We start from the raw sequence: 18,261 nt of genomic DNA on the forward strand, positions 1-18,261 counted from the left end.
GGCCATGCTGCTTCTTAGATGCTAATCACTCTGCTTCTTTGCAAGCAGAAGGGGATGGTGCCAAATCCATTCCTGTCTGCTGCTTGGGAAGGTACTTCCCTGGCCCCTTACCTCTGGACCTGCCACCCTATACTCCCCATCTGCTAATTGGCTTCCATCTTTTGAGATCCATGGCAACCCTGCCACAGAACCCTAAGAAGCCCCTAGACGCTGAGCCCCCACTCCCAGACTTTAATGCAGCTGGGGCAGCGTTAGAGCCTGGCTTTGACCTTCCCTGCCTGGGCAGCACAGAGTCTTGCGTTAGGGATGGGAAAGAACCTGGCTTCCTACCCTCCCTCCCGCGCTCTCTGCCTGTAGCCCTGTGTTCTCTTCTTACCTGCTTTTCTTTTTTTTAGTGCTAGCCCTGGCTGAGGCCAACGCTGCGAAGCTCCACAGGGCCACCTTCTGACAGCACACCCAGGACTCTGGCTCCTCCTCCTGGCCTCCTGGCCTTGTACCTGCCATGGGAAAGCCTCGGGGAGCCCGGTTGGGGGCTTAGAAAGGAGCACAGATGCCTTGAAATCCACATCTGCTGCCCTTGCCCTGAAGCCTGCACTGTCATCCCATGGTCCAATGGCAAGGCCAAGGTGTCATCCTCTCTGATGCCCCAGGAAGTCGCAGGGAGCTCAAGTGCAGCTCTGGATGCCATTGTGTGGCCCTCGGGCACCATGCCCTGGTGGAGACTGTGTCCCGGTGGGGACCACGCCCTCAGCTACTATGGGTGAGGGGTAGAAGTGAAGACAAGACAGACGCTATCTCTTGGAAGCCACACAACACAGTGAGAGGCCAACTCTTGCCATCATCTTCCTCCCCCTCAGCCCCAGCTGCCTCAGCGATGCCCAAGGCTTTGACGTGGCTCTGCTGATGGATTTCCCAGAGTTCACTGGAGACCAGACGCCCTGCTTGAGCCAAAGAGAAGATGATGAGTGCTAGGGGGAGGCCCCTGGGCTCCTTGGAGGGGTCAGGCTATCGTGGTATGGATAGAGGACGGACGGCAGGTCTGTGCAGTGTCTGTGCAGGAGCATACGGGAGAGGAGAGAGGCTTGGAGACTGAAGGAAGAGAAAGGTGGATGCTTTCCACAAGCAACGGGGATGTAAGGAAGGAGGGAGAGGAGAAGTGGCTTCCCTGGGGTGGAGCCCTAGGCTAGTGCCAAGCAGAGGGTCTGACTGTCACCTATGTGATGTCACATCTTCCTCAGGGGCAGGTGGCCCCAGGAGCACTCGCCAGGCACGCGTCAGCCCCAGTCGAGGTGCTTGATAGCAAGGCGTGGAGAAAGAGAGTATGAGGGTGAGCTAGCCTGCGAGATGGCCCATGTGTGTCAAGGCCTGCCGTTTGTCTCTCTCCCAGCGTCATGGGCAGAGAGAACCGTCTGTCTGTCTGTCTGTCTGTCTGTCAGCCTGTCAGCCTTGGGGCCTTACCTAGCCAGTTCCCTGACCCATTCAAACCTGGAGAGTATTGTGAGCCAGCTGAGGTTTAGCCCTGGGAGGAGGGAATGGGGGTTTAAGTGTGAGACCAGGTTCTAGGTCCTTACCCCTCATCTCAGGCATCCAGAGTAGGACGGGAGGCTGGGCTTTCTTACGAGCCACCTACCCAGGGAGGACAGGACATGGAGAGACGGGAGCAGAGTATGTAGTCTTCCTCTGTCCCACCCGCCTTGAGTGAATGTAGCCAGAGCGCAGTGAAGCAAGGCCGGCTGCAGACCCCGCTCTCCGGGCCTGCTCTGCCCGGGTTACTGCCCACAGATTGCAGCCTGAGCATCAGTGGTGGTCCCAAGAAGCAACTGTGTCATAACCCATCGGTTCAGCGCTGCTCCTTCATGGTTTGGACAGTCGCTGGTTCATACGCAAGTAAAGATGGCAATTCATTCAACAAATACTAGTCAAGCACTTTTTGTGTATCAGGTACTGTTTTAGGTGCTTAGGATAGTGTCTTGCTTCAGAGGGACTCCAGATCGGGAGGGTTCCACCTGTATTCACCCTGTCAGGCTTCTGGAAAGTACTCCTTGGTGACATTCTCTATCTACACAGTCCAAGCACCCAAACCCTCAAAGAATGATAGGGTGGGACTGGCTCTCAGCTGAGCCTCTCTCCACGAGAAACAACGTTTTTAGGGCTTTCCCTGTGTTTGTGTCTCCTTCATATATATATGGAAAAAGGTATTTTTTAGAAATACATGTAAAATACCAAGAAACATATACGCCTATTCTACCACTCTCAGCCCGTATTTCATAAAGCTGGTTCTTTATGTTGCTTTACATGCCTTAATATATGTTTTATGGAAGTAACCATGTCATAGAGACCCATGTAATTTTTATATATATATATACATATATATATTTATATATGTATATATTTATTTGTCTGGATGTCAACCGTTTCTCAGCTCCTGCCCCAACCCGTTTTCTGTCCACGCCATACTTAGCATGTTGAAGCCACACCCCTTGCCTTTTTGATCCAAAGAAGGGGAGAAAAGATTTACTTTAAGGCAGACCTATTTCGTGCTTTTGTTTAAAAGCAGATATATATTCAAAGGGGACCGGTGGTGCGTGAGGAGACTGAGGTGGGTGTCCCTCTGCTCCAATGGCTTCCTTCCCCTTCCCCTGTTATTGTAAAGGGCCGGTCCCCAGGCTCATCCCAACTGCATCCTGCAGGAACAGTGCATTCCTTTGAAAGTCCTGATCTAAGAATTTGACTTCACTGTCAGCTTTAGGAGGCAGCCCAAGGGTTGTCAGGCTTGTGAGTCTCCTGAAGGAAATGTTTACAACTGCACACACGCAGTCCTCACATGGGCCCCCCTGGACCACCTCTGAGAACAGGCCAACAGATTGCTGGCAGCATGTGCTAGCCAGTTTGAAGGGTGTCAGTCTGCTCCCCGACAGACCCAAGGCGCAAGGTGAAGCAGAGAAAGTGGCTTGGAACGTCTGTGTTCTTTGGTGAACCATGAGCTCCAGGCCTCTCGCATACTTTCTCTCTCACCCATCTCCCTCTAGGACTTTCCCTTCTGGGAGTCGGTCGTTTCTGCACATTGGTCTGGCATCCAGACTTGAAAGCTTCATTCTTGGCTTGGGAGGGTCCAGTCATTGTCATACCTTAGTCTTTCCCAAGAAGAAACCCTTGGCAGGCTGGAGTTCTGGCCTGTGCTAGGTCAGCCTTCCACGCTTGCTTTGTGACAGGTGAAGTAAGCAAGGAGGTTCTAGCCCTGCTGGGACTTGGGCAGGATGGAGTCCTTACCCCATATCTGAACTGATGTGTTTGGGAATTTTACAGCATCCTGGCCAGCCCTTGATGCCAGACCATTTGTTGGCCCTCTTCCCAGCCGCAAGCCTCTTGCTATGAATGAACAGGGCCCAATGTAAGCCCAGGGCTAAGCAGCCCTTATGGAGAAAGTCCTGGCTACCCTCATAGGGTCTTCCCGATTAACACATTACCTCCTCCACCAAAAACCAAGAGGCTGCGATCAAATACTGCTACCGTCACTTTAAAGACTTTTGGGGATGCAAGCTTGCAAGCAGCAAGTGTGCTCTCCTGCCTTTATGGAAGGCATGTTCTTGGGGTCAGGGCTGCTATTGCAAGATGGAATCCCTTCCTTCCCCATCAGGCACCCTCCTCCTGGCAGCTCTTAAAAACTAAGGAAAAATACTATATATAAATATATATATATATACATATCTATTTATGCACATATTTGGGGCCAATTTGATTTGCTAGTGTTAGACAATAAATCATACAAGGAAATTTATGATCTCAGTGTCTCTATTTAGTATGAAAGTGACCTTAGACAAAGAGTTAAGGTTAGATGAACAGCGTCTCTGTTGGGACCACATGGCTGTAGCATCCCTTGAGCATCTGTCTAGCCAACCATCCTCCCCTGGAGAAGGGGGCGCCTGGCTGAGGTAGGTGAGAGCTTGCTCCCTCCTCTCAGTGGTGATCTTACTAGATTAGGCACTAAAGAAACCCTATGAGCTCTGCATTTGTTTCTTGCAAGTTTGTATAAATCAGTACCGGAAGTAAAATGAATGGTTTGTACCTACGGTGTGTGTCCCTTTCTGCATCCGTGTCCACCCTTAGGGATCCACAGTTTACAGACTTGATGGGAAAGGGGGCAGGGCTGAGGGCTGGGACAGGAGCAACACCTGGGACGGCTCTTTTGTTGCTACCTCTGATGAGCTTCCCAGCTTCCTTCCAAAGTGAGTACTCAGAGTTAGCAGTAGAGTGCCTTCCGTCTGGAGCTGGGGTGGTGGGCTAACCTCATCAGTCTGGAGCTGGGGTGGTGGTGGGCTAGCCTCATCAGTCTGGAGCTGGGGTGGTGGTGGGCTAGCCTCATCAGTCTGGAGCTGGGGCAGTGGGCTAGCCTCATCAGTCTGGAGCTGGGGCGGTGGGCTAGCCTCATCAGACTGAGGTTTGGGTGATGGGAGCATCAGGCTCTCTATTGGCACTGTCCTTGGTTTGCCTCTGACGTGGATGGTAGCATCACAGAAGGAAAACAAACGCCAGCGATTCTCAGTCACTGCACAGTGCTCTCTGACCGTTTTAGGGCATGAGGGTGTATTGGGGTGATGCTTGGTGAACCAGAAAGAGCACCTCAGTTCTCTAGGCTAAACCTTTGGCATTTGCCCGGTGTGAAGGGCTCTATTCAGCCTCCAGTGGAAAGTTTGAGTGAGGACATGGTGCGCACCTGTGATCCCAGTCCACAGAAACAGAGGTAGGAGGTTTGAAAGTTCCAGACCAACCTGGGCTACAGAGAGGTTTGTTTGTGTCTTCAATACACAAACAAAACAAAACAACACCCAGGCAGTTACCTTTAAGGCTGTCACACCCAGTCTCGCCCCTATAGCATGAGCAGGGGTGTTCTTTCTAGCAGGTTCTATAGGTTACTGACAGCCTCAGGGAGCTGTGAACCTGGTGTGAGTTAGGAAGTGTTGGGACCAAACATGGGCCTAAGGCAGACACCTTCGGGCAGGTGCAGTAACACACATCTACCATCGCAGCACTTGGAAACCGAGGCAGGAGGATCACGAGTTGGAAGTCAGCCTATATAGCAAGACCCTGTCTCCAAAACAATAAGACAAAAACTTGTGGGGCCAGAGAGGTTGTGCAGTGGTTAAGAATACTTGCGGCTCTTGCAGAGGACCTCCAGTTCCAGAGAATTCAGTGCCCTCTCCCTCCTAACCTCTGTGGGCACCAGGCATGCCTGCTCACACATACAAGCAAAATACACACTAAAGTAAAAATCCATCTTCAATAATTCAGGGCAGGAGTGATAGCTCCACAGTTAAAAGTCATTCTCCCAGGGGACTTGAGTTAGGTCCCCAGCGCCCACAGCATGTGCCTCTCCTGGGATGAAGATGCCCGGCAATTTCCAGGGGCGGCACAAAAGCCTCCCGTAGCTGCTCTGGAAATGTGTGTATGATTGTTTATTTCTTAGGTGTGGCGGATCATGCAGGCTCCAGACCCTGTTCGGCCAACCCCTTGGTCCCTGTAGGCCAGTGGTTCTCAGCCTTTCTAATGCTGAGACCCTTTAATGCAGTTCCTCATGTTGAGGCGCCCCCCACCCATGAAATTATTTTTGTTGCTACTTTATAACTGTGATTTTGCTACCGCTATGACTTGTAATGGAAGTGTCTGTGATTCCAACGGTCTCGGGCGACCCCTGTGAAAGGGTCGTTGACTTCCAAAGGGGTCTCGACCTCTTGCCCATAACCTCGGGTGTGGTGCAGTGTGGGGTGTTCTTGGCACAAAGATCTGGACAGCTGACTGGATTCTGCAGCCTCAGATTTCTCACCTGGCAACAGCGACTGCTCCTAAGACGTTCTCCAGGGAAGGGAAAAAAAAGCCCATGAAAAGAGCCACAGCACATTGAAAACCTGAATTCATTTACAATCCGAACAGGGTAGTGGTGACACTAAGAATGTTCCTGAGCTGCCTGCTGGGCATGACGACCGGACAGGACATCATGCTCAATAAGATCCCTCTTGCACTAGCCTATGAGTTTTGTTTTTTCTGGAAGACACTCTGGCTGGCCAGACTCCAGGGCTCTCTCTCCTGCTCAGCCATGGGTCTGTAGCCATGTCACTCTTTCCCGAGGTGGCTAGTTGAGGAGACAGCCACAGGCTGGGGATCAGCCTGGCCTTCTATGGCCAAACTCCTTCCTGCGGTTGCCTTTGTGAAATGCCCTCCCCAGGAGGGTGGACTGTGAACGCCCAGCTCCAGTGTCCGGAAAATCATGCCAGGGAAAGTCCACTTCTCCCAGGTCCCAGGTGGCCTCTGATGGGAATGACGACCTAGTACTTCTAGCTGATGTCTGATATCTTTGGAGAGAAGTTTAGAGCCACAATTTTGGGTATAACCGCCTACTAATAAAATTAATAGAATTAGTAGGATTAATAGTAATCAATAGAATTATTTTAACTGTATTAGAATGTTAATAGCGATAATTCATTAAGTGCTTACTCTGGCACAGGTACCCAGATCTACACACAGGTATATAGCTACCCAGTAATGCTCATGATAGCTCCCCTCCCTCCAAGTGATAGCTACTATTCTTAGCCAAGAAACCGAGGCACGGAAATTTTAAATAGAAAGTCTAAGGTCTCATGACATTGGAGTTCATGGATTTTAGTGGCTGCCATACTGCCCCCCAGTGGCAGTAGGAAGATTTGCAAGGGAGTCTTAGGTTTTCTCAAGTATGGATGGAAAACTGGCTAGCTTTTAGTTGCCACACTGCACAGGACAGGATTCCAAACCCAGTCCTCCGCAAACCACTTTAGGGTGCATGCCTGAACCAAAACGTACTTCTCATACAAGCTGACCCTGCATTAATTCATCATACCACTAAAAAGTTTGTGTGAGACGTTAAGCTTTTGAAAACAAGTTTCATGAACAGTTCAGCAAGGTTATTGAGAAGAAACTTGAGTGGAATATGACATAGTCTCCCCTTAGGTCTGCTATAGGTTTTACTCTGATGAGTCTGGGCCCCTAGCATCTCTCATATGTACTAGGACAAAGCCAAAACAACAAAAAACCAAACAAACGAAAACAATGACTAACACATTTTCAGAGATGAGCCAGGCTGAGTGTGGTGGCACATGACTTTAATCTCAGCAGAGGCAGGCAGATCTCTGAGAATTCAAGACCAGCCTGGTCTACATACCGAGTTCCAGAGAAGCGCGCAGAGACCCTGTCTAATGAAAGCTAAAGTGTGAGGCATTCCATTTCTTCCCATACTCTCTACCAAAACAGGTGAGAAACCCCAGGAGTGCCTAGACCCTTGCCTTTCCATACCCAGTCCAAACTGTTCGGAGGAGGTGAGCCAGAAAGGGCCTTATGAACGTTACTTTCCCAACAGGCCTGTATCTTTAAGTAGCCATTCGTGGGGAACTGGAAGGGCGGGAGTTAATGATTTACCAGAAGCTCCTTCACTGTTGCCAAGGGTCAACTTCCCGGGAACATGCCCAGGATCGGTTCGCTGGCCTCACTACTAGCCAGCTGATGAGGAAGGCCCCCCAGTGGACTGAAGCATGATCTCCATCACCGAGTGGCAGAGTGAGTGGACTGACGGTCGGGGTGCAGGGGTATGTGAGCTATAGAGGGGGTCCCTGGTAAGATGAGTGAACACGTGCTCTTCCGCTGGGACCTACAAGTGTGACCTCTGGAACCAGCAGTTGGAAGCTGCTCTGTTGGCATCCTTGAAGCAGCAGGCTCAGGACTACTGTGACCTCTGCCTTGTAGAGGGTGGGGCCAGCCCAGGCTCTTGGGCCATCAGAGGCAAGTTCACAAGGCAGGCTGAGCCCCTCTCATCCATAGTTCTGGAAACAATGGTGCCTCTGCCCATTCAGACATCTCCCCAAACCCTCAAGGTGCCCTGTGGCCCTGGGTTTATAGCCTCACTCCAAACACCCCTACTTCTTTAGGGGAGAAGGGAGGTGGCAGCCCCTCGCCTGGGAAGAATGAGTTAATCATGGGGAGGACAGAGCTGTTGGTTTCACTGGGTGAGTTGCTTAGTCTCTGGGCCAACGTTCTCCTAATTTCTCCTCAGTGGCCCCATGATAACTGTCTGCGGTGTACCAACCACTGTGCCAACACAGAGCAAAATGCTAAGACAGGCATGCCTCCTGTTTCCCTTCTAGCAAGACAAGGCAGGCCATCAGCTCTGGAAAAAGTGACTGTAGCAGATAAGATAGTAATAGGTACCCCCTGCCAGCCTAAAGCAAAACAGAGTGAAGGGGCCTGGGGTTTGACGCGCCCGTGTGTGTGTGTGTGTGTGTGTGTGTGTGTGTGTGTGTGTGTGTGTGTATGTGTTCATTTCCATCGGCCAGGGAAGGCTTTGCTGGAAAAGGCCCTAATGCCGATGACTACAGGAAGCCAGAGGGTAGGCTATGCAACTGTCTGCAGGAGAGTGTTCCAGGAAGAGGGAACACCCAGCATAAAGATCCCGAAGCATTACGTCCCGTGGAGTGGAGGCCCAACGAAGAGGTTGGTGCAGCTGAGAACAGGTTGAAGGGAGAGCTCGGGTAAGGGAAGTCCCGCAAAGGCAGCCCACGGTGGAGCCCTGTATGCATGGGAAAGCGGAGAGGGTGCTGCGTGTGAGAGGTCTGACCTCTTTGCAGTTTAGGAGCGCACTCTGTTTGCTGGAATTCTCAAGAATAGACTGTAGGGGGTAGGATAGCAATGAGGAGGCCTTTGGAGGTGAAAGAAGGCAGGAGTCAGGACATGGGCAGTGCAGATGGGAAGCAGTCCTGTGTGACTGTTTGGAGGAATTTGCTGGGAGATGGGATGTGAGGTATGAAGGGATGAAGAGTCAAGGATACCTCCCCGGTACCCACGCAGTGGACTGGAAGCGGGAGCCAGATTCGAAGAGACTAATGGAGGCTGTGCAGGGGGTGTTGGAGGGGATCCAGGATAGAGAAGAGGGTGGCTGGGGCGCCAGGGAGGAGCGTGGCAGTTCTTGGACGCTTCTGTTCTGGAAGCAGCCGCCTGAGATGTGAGACAGGAGGGTGGCAGGCGTCTCACGTGACTTGGCAGACAGTGGCAGTGGGGACACTTCCACAGGAGGTGCAGGATAAAGAAAGGAAGGCTGATCACAGCTTGGGACCAGTGGCGTGCAGCCTGCCAGAGGGAAAGCCAAGCCAACAGCCAAGCAAGCAGTGGGATCTCGCAAGTCCTGGGCGAGAGAGATAAATGTAGACATTGTCAGTACACATGCAGCATTTAAAAACACAGGAAGGCATGGGAAAACAGAGTGAGGACAGACAGGAGCTGGGCCCAAACCCTGAGCGAGCCAAACCGTAAAAGAAAGGAAGTAGGTGCTGGCAAAGGAGGAGGGGTGTGGCAGAGGTACTGGAAGGGGGAGACAGCTAGCCAGCAGGAAGACAATCAGAGAGCATCCTGGGAGCCAAGAGAGGAGACTTCAACCAGTGGCCGGGTGCTCGCTGCCAAGGACCGGCACCTGCTTGGAGATTTGTTACTGGCAGTTATTAAAGGCAAAGCAGGGACAGTTTATGTAGAAGTGGTCAGTGTCACTTTCCAGAGTCTCAACTGTATTCAAGGCCGAGGTAAGCGGCATACCTCCTCTGTGAAGTGGAGTTAAGCACAGCCCTTTCACAGACGGTTATGTGGAGTTAAGATGTGCACTCTGCCCACTCTGGCATGAGCATCAGCTAGCTACCCATCACTATTGCCAACCCCTCTTCTTTCTCTCCAACAGTTCTGCCTGAAGGTCATTTGGCAGAACATGAAGGGGTACTCAAGGTGGGTGGACAGAGTGCTCCATGGCTAGACAAGATGAGACAAGGCCATTCCCATGGGGTAGAAGCACCAGTGTGTCACCTGAAGGGTAAAGGTGCATCATTAGTGGTGGTCAGGCTAGAAGTAGGTTTGCCCCCAGGCTGCTGTAGGTGTGCACGCTAACATCTGGCAAGTGGCTCTGCCAGTGAACTCTGTCGTGAGAAAGTCTTAGACTCACCCTATGAAGGGACAAAATAACTGGCCTGAATCTTGCGTAGATCAAAGTCATGTTGAGTACCGATTGCGGAAGTATCCCAGACAGGCGCACTGAAGATGGCATGTGTTGGTGGGCTGTGTTCTTTTCCTATGGATGCCTTTACAGGCACACATGTGTACAGTTTGAGTGGGATCCAGACAACAGAAAAAATATATGTGTTCATTTTCTGTTTTGACATCTGTATCTTGTCTAGCTGAAGGGTGACGGAAGGACACTCCAAATAGTTCAGGGTGACACCTACTGGCAAGTATGTGAGGACAAAAGTGTCTTAGTAGAGTACTTAGAAATGCTGGTACATTGTGATTGTAAAAGAGAAAACGGCTCCAGGCTGACACAAGAAGATCACATGAGTTGGAGAAACGATTACTATATCATTTCTTACACATGCTTGAGCCAAAGAGACCTATCCACCTGCTCCAGGTGACAATGCCATGCCCTGCAGCAAAAAGGGCTTTGCCTGATGCATCCTAAAAAGCTATGCCCTGGTCACCTGGCTCTGGGCTGTCCCCAAGGGCTGCAGGCTGGGGGCTCCTCCCAGCAATAGTTTGGGACACTTCAGGACCTAGGGACCCGACGCTGGAGAGTTGGAACTCAGACACAAGATGACACTCAACATAGGGAAAGCCAAAACTGGGCATTCTGAAGCCGGGGAGGTCTCTACCCTTGTTTGGCAGTGGCCTGGAGCCAGCCAGGCCATTCTCAAGTTTCCCTTATTCCTCGCTTTCTGCTTTGTAACTTGTGCAGCAGGGGGCGCACTTGGACCTCTGTCTGGATCACGGGACCATCACCTGCAAGCACTTCTGTCATTCCTGTGGATCTGTGTATCTCTATGACATACCCACCCAAAACCACCTCCTTCTCTATCCTGGCTGCTATCCTGAAAGGAACTTCAGATGCAAGCCCCCCCCACTCCCCAAATTTGATTGAATCACCCAACAACAGTAGAAGCAAACGACGGGGTTGTTTTGAGAACCAAACTTCCTGACACTTGTCCATGAGCACGTGTGTGATGCTGAACGCTGGAAGCAACTAACTAAATGTGTCCTATTAAAAAAAAAGGATGGTCCCGGAAGAGGAAAATTCTGGAACTGCACCAATATGAAGCCAGAAAGTGATCATGGCACAAACCACTATTAGAGAATAAGGAAAATGAGCTCGCTCAATGGGGGACACCTGTGATGCCAGCATTGGGGAGGCTGAGGCAGGAGGACTCTCCTGGGCTACACAGCAACATTAAACCTCACAAGCTCCAAAGCAATTGTTACGTGTATATGAGAAGACAGAGTGTTGGGTTGATTGGTCCCTTGGTTTAGGTTTTTGGAGACAGAGTTTCCCTCTGTATGTAGTTCAGGCTGGCGTCAGACCTGCAGAAATTCTCCTGCCTTTGTCTCTTGAGGCTGGGTTGCAGCATGCACCACCATTTTGTCCTGTGTCAGTGTTCACTCTGTAGCCCACGCTGACCTTGAACTCACAACCCTGCTGCCTCAGCCTCCTGCGCCGGGGATGCAGCCACTCACACTGAGAAGGGCATGAATTCTCATGTGCCTGTGCCGGTGGATCATTTCGGACTTTTCCATGGTCTCGGGATCCTCAACACAAAGCGTTCCTCATATCGGTTCTCAGAATCTTGTCAGGGACTCAGAGTGGTCCTGACTACCTCTAATGACATCAACACAAATCAAACCTGAGAAACTTATTTGACTCCATTCTTAAGGTACACAGGGCTGGTATACAGATATTTTAATAGTACAAAACAAATAGCAAAACCACGGTCAGATCATGTGTCCACATGGCAGAAGGGTATCTCATGAGACTGGAGTCATGATGTATACTTTTCTGGCCAGTGTAAGGAAATAACAGACTTTTGTTGTGGTTGTGGCTGCTCTCAGGCAGAGTCTCTCTAAGTAGCCCTGGCTGTCCTGGAACTCACTCTGTAGGCCAGGCTGTATGTAATTCAGAGATCCATCTGCCTCTGCCTCCTGAGTGCTGGGATTAAAGGTGTGTGCCACCACACCCTGCTGATATATTTTTATAACATTGTATATATTATTTTGTAACAAGTATGCAAACTTAAAACATGCCAGGGATGGGGGTGAGCATCCACAGTCCCAGCTATGCAGAAGGCTAAGGAGGGAAGATTACAAGTTCAAGACCAACCTCGGCTCAGTAGATGAGAGTGCTCACTGCTCTTCCAGAGGACCCATGTGCCAGCCCCAGCCCAGAGGGCTCATAATGGCCTGAAACTCCAGCTCCAGGGTACCCGACAGCCTTTTTCTGGCCTCTGCAGACTCCCCCACACATGACATACAACCATACATCACACAGACACACATACTTACACATAAGTAGGAATGAAACTAAAAATAATATTTTTTAAACAAGTTTTGCCAAGGATGTGGGACACCTCATGCCCTGGGGACAGGGAAAGGAACTGGCTGCTCTGGAAAACAGCTCTGTAGCTTCTCAAATATCAGAGAGGGGAATTACCATGTGGCTCAGAAATCACACGTCAGGATATAAACCAGAAGGTCTGGAAGAAGGCTATTTTCATTTGTTTGTTGAGACAGGTGCCCTATAGCCCATATGATCTAAAATAGTCAAGGACGATATGGACTCTCCATCCTCCTGCCTCTGCTTCCCAAGTGCTTGCATATTACTGACCTGTACTGACATGCTCATCTTTGAAAGCAGGATCTCAAAGGGTGTGTGTGTGCATGTGTGCCTGTGTGTGCCTGTGTGTGTGTGTGTGTTTAATGGCACTTCAAACAGAAGTAACTTTTTATGTTTCATTTCCTCTATGTTTATTTTATGTGCATTGGTGTTTTGCCTGCATGTGTGTCTGTGTGAGGGTGTCGGGTCCCCTGGAACTGGAGTTAACTGGAGTTACAGACAGCTGTGAGCTGCCATGTGGGTGCTGGGCATTGAACCTGGTCTTCTGAAAGAACAGCCTGTGCTCTTAATTTCTGAGCCAACTTTCCAGCCCAATTTTTAATTTAGTTTTTAGTTTTTAAAGGTAGCATAGTGAACGGTCATTTGTTGTCTGTCACAGTGGCAGAGTCAAAGTCTCCATGAGATGAGAAGGACACCAGGCCAAAGAGCCCTTGTGCTATCTATTATTTCTGAGGGAAGGGTCAGAAGTACACGTCACATGCCCAGAGGCTAGCCCTTGACCAAACAAGTCCCATATATACTTCCGCCGCTGCTCATTGGTTCTGTTAACTCCCCTATCTTTGAGGATGCCTGTGGGACATTGTTAATGAGTGGGAACACTGTTAGTGGCGGTCAACACTGTGAACCAATGACTCTACTGAGCTGAAGTTAGGGGAGGCCAGGGGTGGGGAGGTACTTAGGCCGCTGCCGCAGGATGGCTGAGTGTGTTGCTAACCGATGGCTTCTATTTTCCCAGTCCCCTGTGGCAGGTCAGCACTGGGGGCTGAGGAGAGAGGAGAGGATACACGGGTCCGGGAGCCAGCCAGGACCTGGAGCTCACGGTCTTGAGTTTTCAGCCATTTCTGTCTCCTCACTGGGTGCTGCCCTGGAGCACTCAGCTGTAAGGAAGAATAGAAAGGTTATTGTGTCCAGCCCAGGCTCAGCCCTGAAGACAATGTGCTGTAGGTGCAGAGATGAGCAGCATTGACAAAATGTGAGGGCAAAGCTTCCCAGGAGCCCAACAGCTCCTGCCTATCTTCCTTCCCCTGGCCAGCCTTCCCCTGAGAGCCTACACAGAACCCCTGACCTGCGCCGTGCGGAAGGAAGGAAAGCTGGGTCTCTTTGCTTCTTGCAGAGATCGGTGTGGGCATCACCGGCTTCGGTACCTTCTTCATCCTCTTTGGGATACTCCTGTACTTTGACTCCGTACTCCTGGCTTTTGGAAATGTGAGTCCCCCAGCACTAAGTACCTATCCTGGATGGCCCAGGAGGGTCAGCCCCAAGTTCATTCAGATCATAACCATTCAGGGTAGATGAGTGGGGGAGGGGCAGGGGGGACGACAGCGGGATCTGTGGGCATGGAAAACCCGAGATGATTACACCAAGCTCCAGGTGAGGTCCTGGTGTCCCTGTGGTGAATTAGACCCCATCCCCACCATTGAATCCCTGCATTCAAAGATAAGGTTCTACCCGGCACCTCCAGGGTAGCTATGGGGAAAGCCAGAGTAAGATAAACACTTCGTATGATACCAGGGCTGAGAGGAAGGAGTGGATGAAAGACAGCTGGGAAGGAACTGAAGGGTAAAGCCCTCACAGGTGGTTGGAATGCCAAAAGAAAATGCATGATGGAGGCGTGGGTGGGACACGGAACATACTAGAAGAAAGACTTCAATCCTGTGGGAGCCTGGGCCCCCATAAAGGGACCACTAGGAACCTTGCTGAAGGCTCTGGCAGAACCACATAGTGGGGTCCCCTTAGGGACTTTGGGTACCAACTTCTTGGCTGTAAAGGGGGAGGGTCCCACTCCACAGCAGCCTACCTGGGAAGAGCTTGAAACTGGGGAACTGGGGTGGAGCTCGCTCTCTCTGTCCTCGCTTCCCTGGGCCTACAGCTGCTGTTCGTGACCGGCCTCTCCCTCATCATCGGCCTAAGGAGGACATTTTCCTTCTTCTTCCAACGACACAAGCTCAAGGGGACCAGCTTCTTCCTGGGGGGTGTGGCCATGGTGTTGTTGCGATGGCCCCTGCTGGGTATGCTCCTGGAGGCCTATGGATTTGTTAGCCTCTTCAAGTGAGTATCACCCCCCCCCTCAGCCCCAGTGCACTCTGGGTTAGGAAGAAGTGCCCAGGCCAAGATTCAAATCTCTCATCTCCCCACTCATGGAGGACACTTGGGGCAGCCTCCGCAGGGAATGCTGGGCCCACATGGACACAACCTCCAGCCGCCATCCATGCCAGAGGCTCAGCCACTAGCGCAGATGTCCCCCACCCCATCTAGCAAAGAGGGCATCAGTAACTCACAAGAAGTGTGCCCTTTGCGCTTGGCATTGTGGGAAGCCCTCCATCGCAGGTGCCAGTACTGCTAAGCATGACTGAACACTGGCCACGGGCTCAGAGGAGTGAGGACCTGTCAGTAAGAGGCACAGCCGCGATGTGACCGCGAGAGACCCAAGCCCAACCGACAATTCTCATTACTTTACTCCACTACTTCTCTCCACAGAGCCCAGGGCACGTCTGTCCCCAGGGCCCAGTGGCCGCTGTCCCAGGAGCCAAAGTCTGAGCCTTTGAGCAGGGACATGTCAGCCTTGCTGTCTCCCCCGTCCCCTCCTGGGCCACCCCTGACCCCATCCTCTCTTCTATTCCTAGGGGCTTCTTCCCTGTGGCCTTTGGATTCCTGGGCAGCGCTTCTAACATCCCTTTCCTGAGCACGGTGAGGACATGAGCCGGGGGGTTGGCGGTGCTATCTGTATTGGGAGGTCACAGGGAACCCGTTAAAGTACTGCAGCAGACCCCCCCACACACACACACCACCCCACTATCTGAGACACACCCACCCCAGCTTCACCATCCGCCCCTCCCCGCTCCCTTCTCCATGTGCTTAGATCAAAAGCGAGGGCTCTGTAGGCTGGAGTGGCTAAGGTGTGGGTGGAGAGGGGCAGCCATTAACAGCTGCCCAGACAAAGAAATGATGATAACTCTAGGTGACCCAGACAACAAGTATTTCTGGGACACATGGTTGAGTCTGGGCCACGGGCATTTACGACACTTGCTGACATCAAGTAAAGCAGGGAGCAGAGCCTGTTCTGGGCCCACGCCCACCTCTGAAGTACCTGACAGGCAAACACTGGTACACCCAGGAAGGGGGCCAGAACCCACATCTTGGGGCGCCTGGCAGCTGTGCCCCCCCCACTCTCCAGGTGTAGTGCAGCATAGCCCCCTCCCCCATCTCAAGGCCAGCTGGGTAATAGCCTCGATATTGAATCCGCGTCCCACTCTTTGTCTGGAATAATGATTCTTGGCTCCCACAGCTGTCGCAGAAGTTTCAAGGCTCCAGCTCAATGGTCTGAACCGCGGAGATGCGCTCCTTGAACTCGGATCGTTGGTGGAGGGGCTGGAAGGGGCATGGGGGTTATCTTCATGAGCCCCCTCCCCAGCACTGACTGACTTCCCATCCCACATGGGCATCCCCAAGTCCAGAAGAAAGACGGAGCCAAGTGACTGATCTTAAGCCCCCAAGTTCTCTCAAGAGGCGGCCAGGAGTTGAGATCCTGGCCCTGATACCCAGCTGAGGCTGAAACCAACATTCCCAACCTGAATTTATGCAGGGGAGTGAAGATTAAATCCCCAAGCTGTTGAACGTGTCTGAGATTCGGGGTTGATGTCTCCAGTCCAGGATATCCACCCCAGCCCTAGGGTGGGCTTGCAACACCACCTTCCACCCCGATCCTGCGAGCTGTAGGTGCAATCCGTGAGAGTCAGACCCTGTCCTTGATGTATTTTTCATGTTGGTATTTAACATCCTGAAGGGGTTGCTATGGTTCTAAGCCTCAATTAACCTTAGACAAACTATGGGCACTGACCCCACACAGCATCAGGAAGAGATTCTCAGCCATGATGGGGACAAGAATCTCAGCTGTGAGGGGACCACTCTACACGGAGCATAACAGGTAGGGTTGGTGCAGAATCCACTTTCTGTATGGAGATGGATGGTGCCATTGCCTTCAGAGAACCCAAACCCACAGAGGAGCTTGTCCTTGTTCTGCACAGCCCGACATTTCATGGTCAAAGAGTTTTTCTTTGTTTTGTTTTTCTGAGACAAGGTCTTAGGTTAGCCTGGAACTCGTGAGCATACTAGCTTAATCACCATACTGGCTTAAAAGGACAGGCTATGGTGGCCATCTTTTAATTCCAGTACTTGGGAAGCAGAATCAAACAGATCTCTGTGAGTTCAAGGCCAGCCAAGGCTGCAGCCAGAGCCTGTCTAAAATAAAATAAAGAAACAACAAGAGCAAAACCCTTAAGGGAAGGAAGGGGGTGGAGGGGAGGAGCCCCTTTCTCCCCCTTCCTCCATTTGCCTAGCAGTGGGGTAGGTGCCAGGGTTACCAACGAGGAAGCTGCCCCTTCCCTTCAGGGCCGAGGGCTCCCTACTCTCTGCATCTACTTTCTCAAGGCCAGTTCAGCAACACCAAGCACAAAACAGTACCTTCCTTTTGTAGTAGTATTGTAATCACTGAGAGGTGGCAAGGTCTCACTATGTAGAACAGGCTTCTGCAAGCTCATGGACACCCTGCCGATGGTTCCCAAGTGCTGGGGATGTGTCCCAGCCTGGCCTGAGACTCTCTGTATGTCCCAGTCTGGCTTCAAACTTAATCATCCTTCTGCCTCAACCACCCGGGAGGCAGAATTTCATGTACAATATGCTATGATGAGCTTTATTTTCCCTCCTTATACCCAACTGCTTATATAACTGCCCAGCACACCTGACCATGTTGTGTTACATGCAGGGGCCCCGTAATTAAGGAGGAAAGGAGGAGAGACCCCCCCCACAGCCCTGCCCCCACGCTCAATTCACAGCCCAAGAGCCAGCCTGATGGAGGCTGATCTGACCTGGCTTTCTTTCTGAGAAGGCAGCATGTGGGTTCAGGAAGCCTCTGGGTCAGGCTGTGCCCTTCCTCTCCTCCTTCAGCCTGTGCCTCCTATTCACGTGTGTGTGTGTGAGTGTGTGTGTGTGTGTGTGAGTGTGTGTGTGTGTGTGAGTGTGTGTGTGAGTGTGTGTGTGTGAGTGTGTGTGTGAGAGTGTGTGCGTGTGCGTGTGCGTGTGTGTGTGTGTGTGTGTTGGCAGAGAGGGACAAGACGTTGACGCACTTCCCAGGCACTTTCTCTTCATTGTTTGGGGGCAGAATGAGTCTCCAGCCACAAGGGAGGGGCTGTGAAGAGGATGGAGATGATGGAAAAATTAGTGAGATCGTGAGAGCAGCCTTGGATGGTTTCTGGGGGCGAGGAAGTTGCTGGCTCCAGACATAAAGCCAGGAGGTGGAAGCCAGTGGCAGGGTGTGGAATCCCGGGGAGGGTCTGGGAGGGCAGAGGTGGGACCGTGCCTGGAGACGTCACCCACCTAGACTTCATAAAAGAAGCTGAGATCAGGGAGCCAGAGGGAGTAAGCCCAGGAGCCAGTGGCTTCTCTCGGTTTGTTCCAACCATCCGAGTGGCTCTTTGCCCTCCAGCCCTCAAGCCAGAACCCAGGCAAGGTAGGTATGCCGCTGACAGCACCTGGGGCTATGCCCTGACCCAGGC

At 51.7% G+C, this 18,261-nt stretch overlaps 2 protein-coding genes across 16 annotated transcripts in view; both read left to right on the forward strand.

Annotated features, from left to right (window-relative positions):
- The window catches only part of Plekha6 (pleckstrin homology domain containing A6), a 113,445-nt gene extending 112,987 nt beyond the window's left edge, over positions 1-458 (forward strand). For all 15 annotated transcript variants that reach the window (XR_007835769.1, XM_051204155.1, XM_051204154.1 and 12 more), the window contains one exon: positions 396-458. The gene's annotated coding sequence lies outside the window, so the exon portion shown is untranslated. The remainder of the gene's footprint in view (positions 1-395) is intronic.
- Positions 459-7,459: 7,001 nt separating this feature from the next.
- Golt1a (golgi transport 1A) lies at positions 7,460-16,320 on the forward strand. The gene is made up of 5 exons (XM_051203985.1): positions 7,460-7,581; positions 13,824-13,915; positions 14,580-14,758; positions 15,334-15,397; positions 15,996-16,320. The coding sequence occupies exons 1-5, from the start codon at positions 7,557-7,559 to the stop codon at positions 16,032-16,034; spliced, it is 399 nt and encodes a 132-aa protein (XP_051059942.1). The 5' UTR covers positions 7,460-7,556; the 3' UTR covers positions 16,035-16,320.
- The last annotated feature ends 1,941 nt before the right edge of the window (positions 16,321-18,261 follow it).

This window comes from Phodopus roborovskii, unplaced genomic scaffold, assembly GCF_943737965.1.
Source record: "Phodopus roborovskii unplaced genomic scaffold, PHOROB, whole genome shotgun sequence".
NCBI lineage: Eukaryota > Metazoa > Chordata > Mammalia > Rodentia > Cricetidae > Phodopus > Phodopus roborovskii.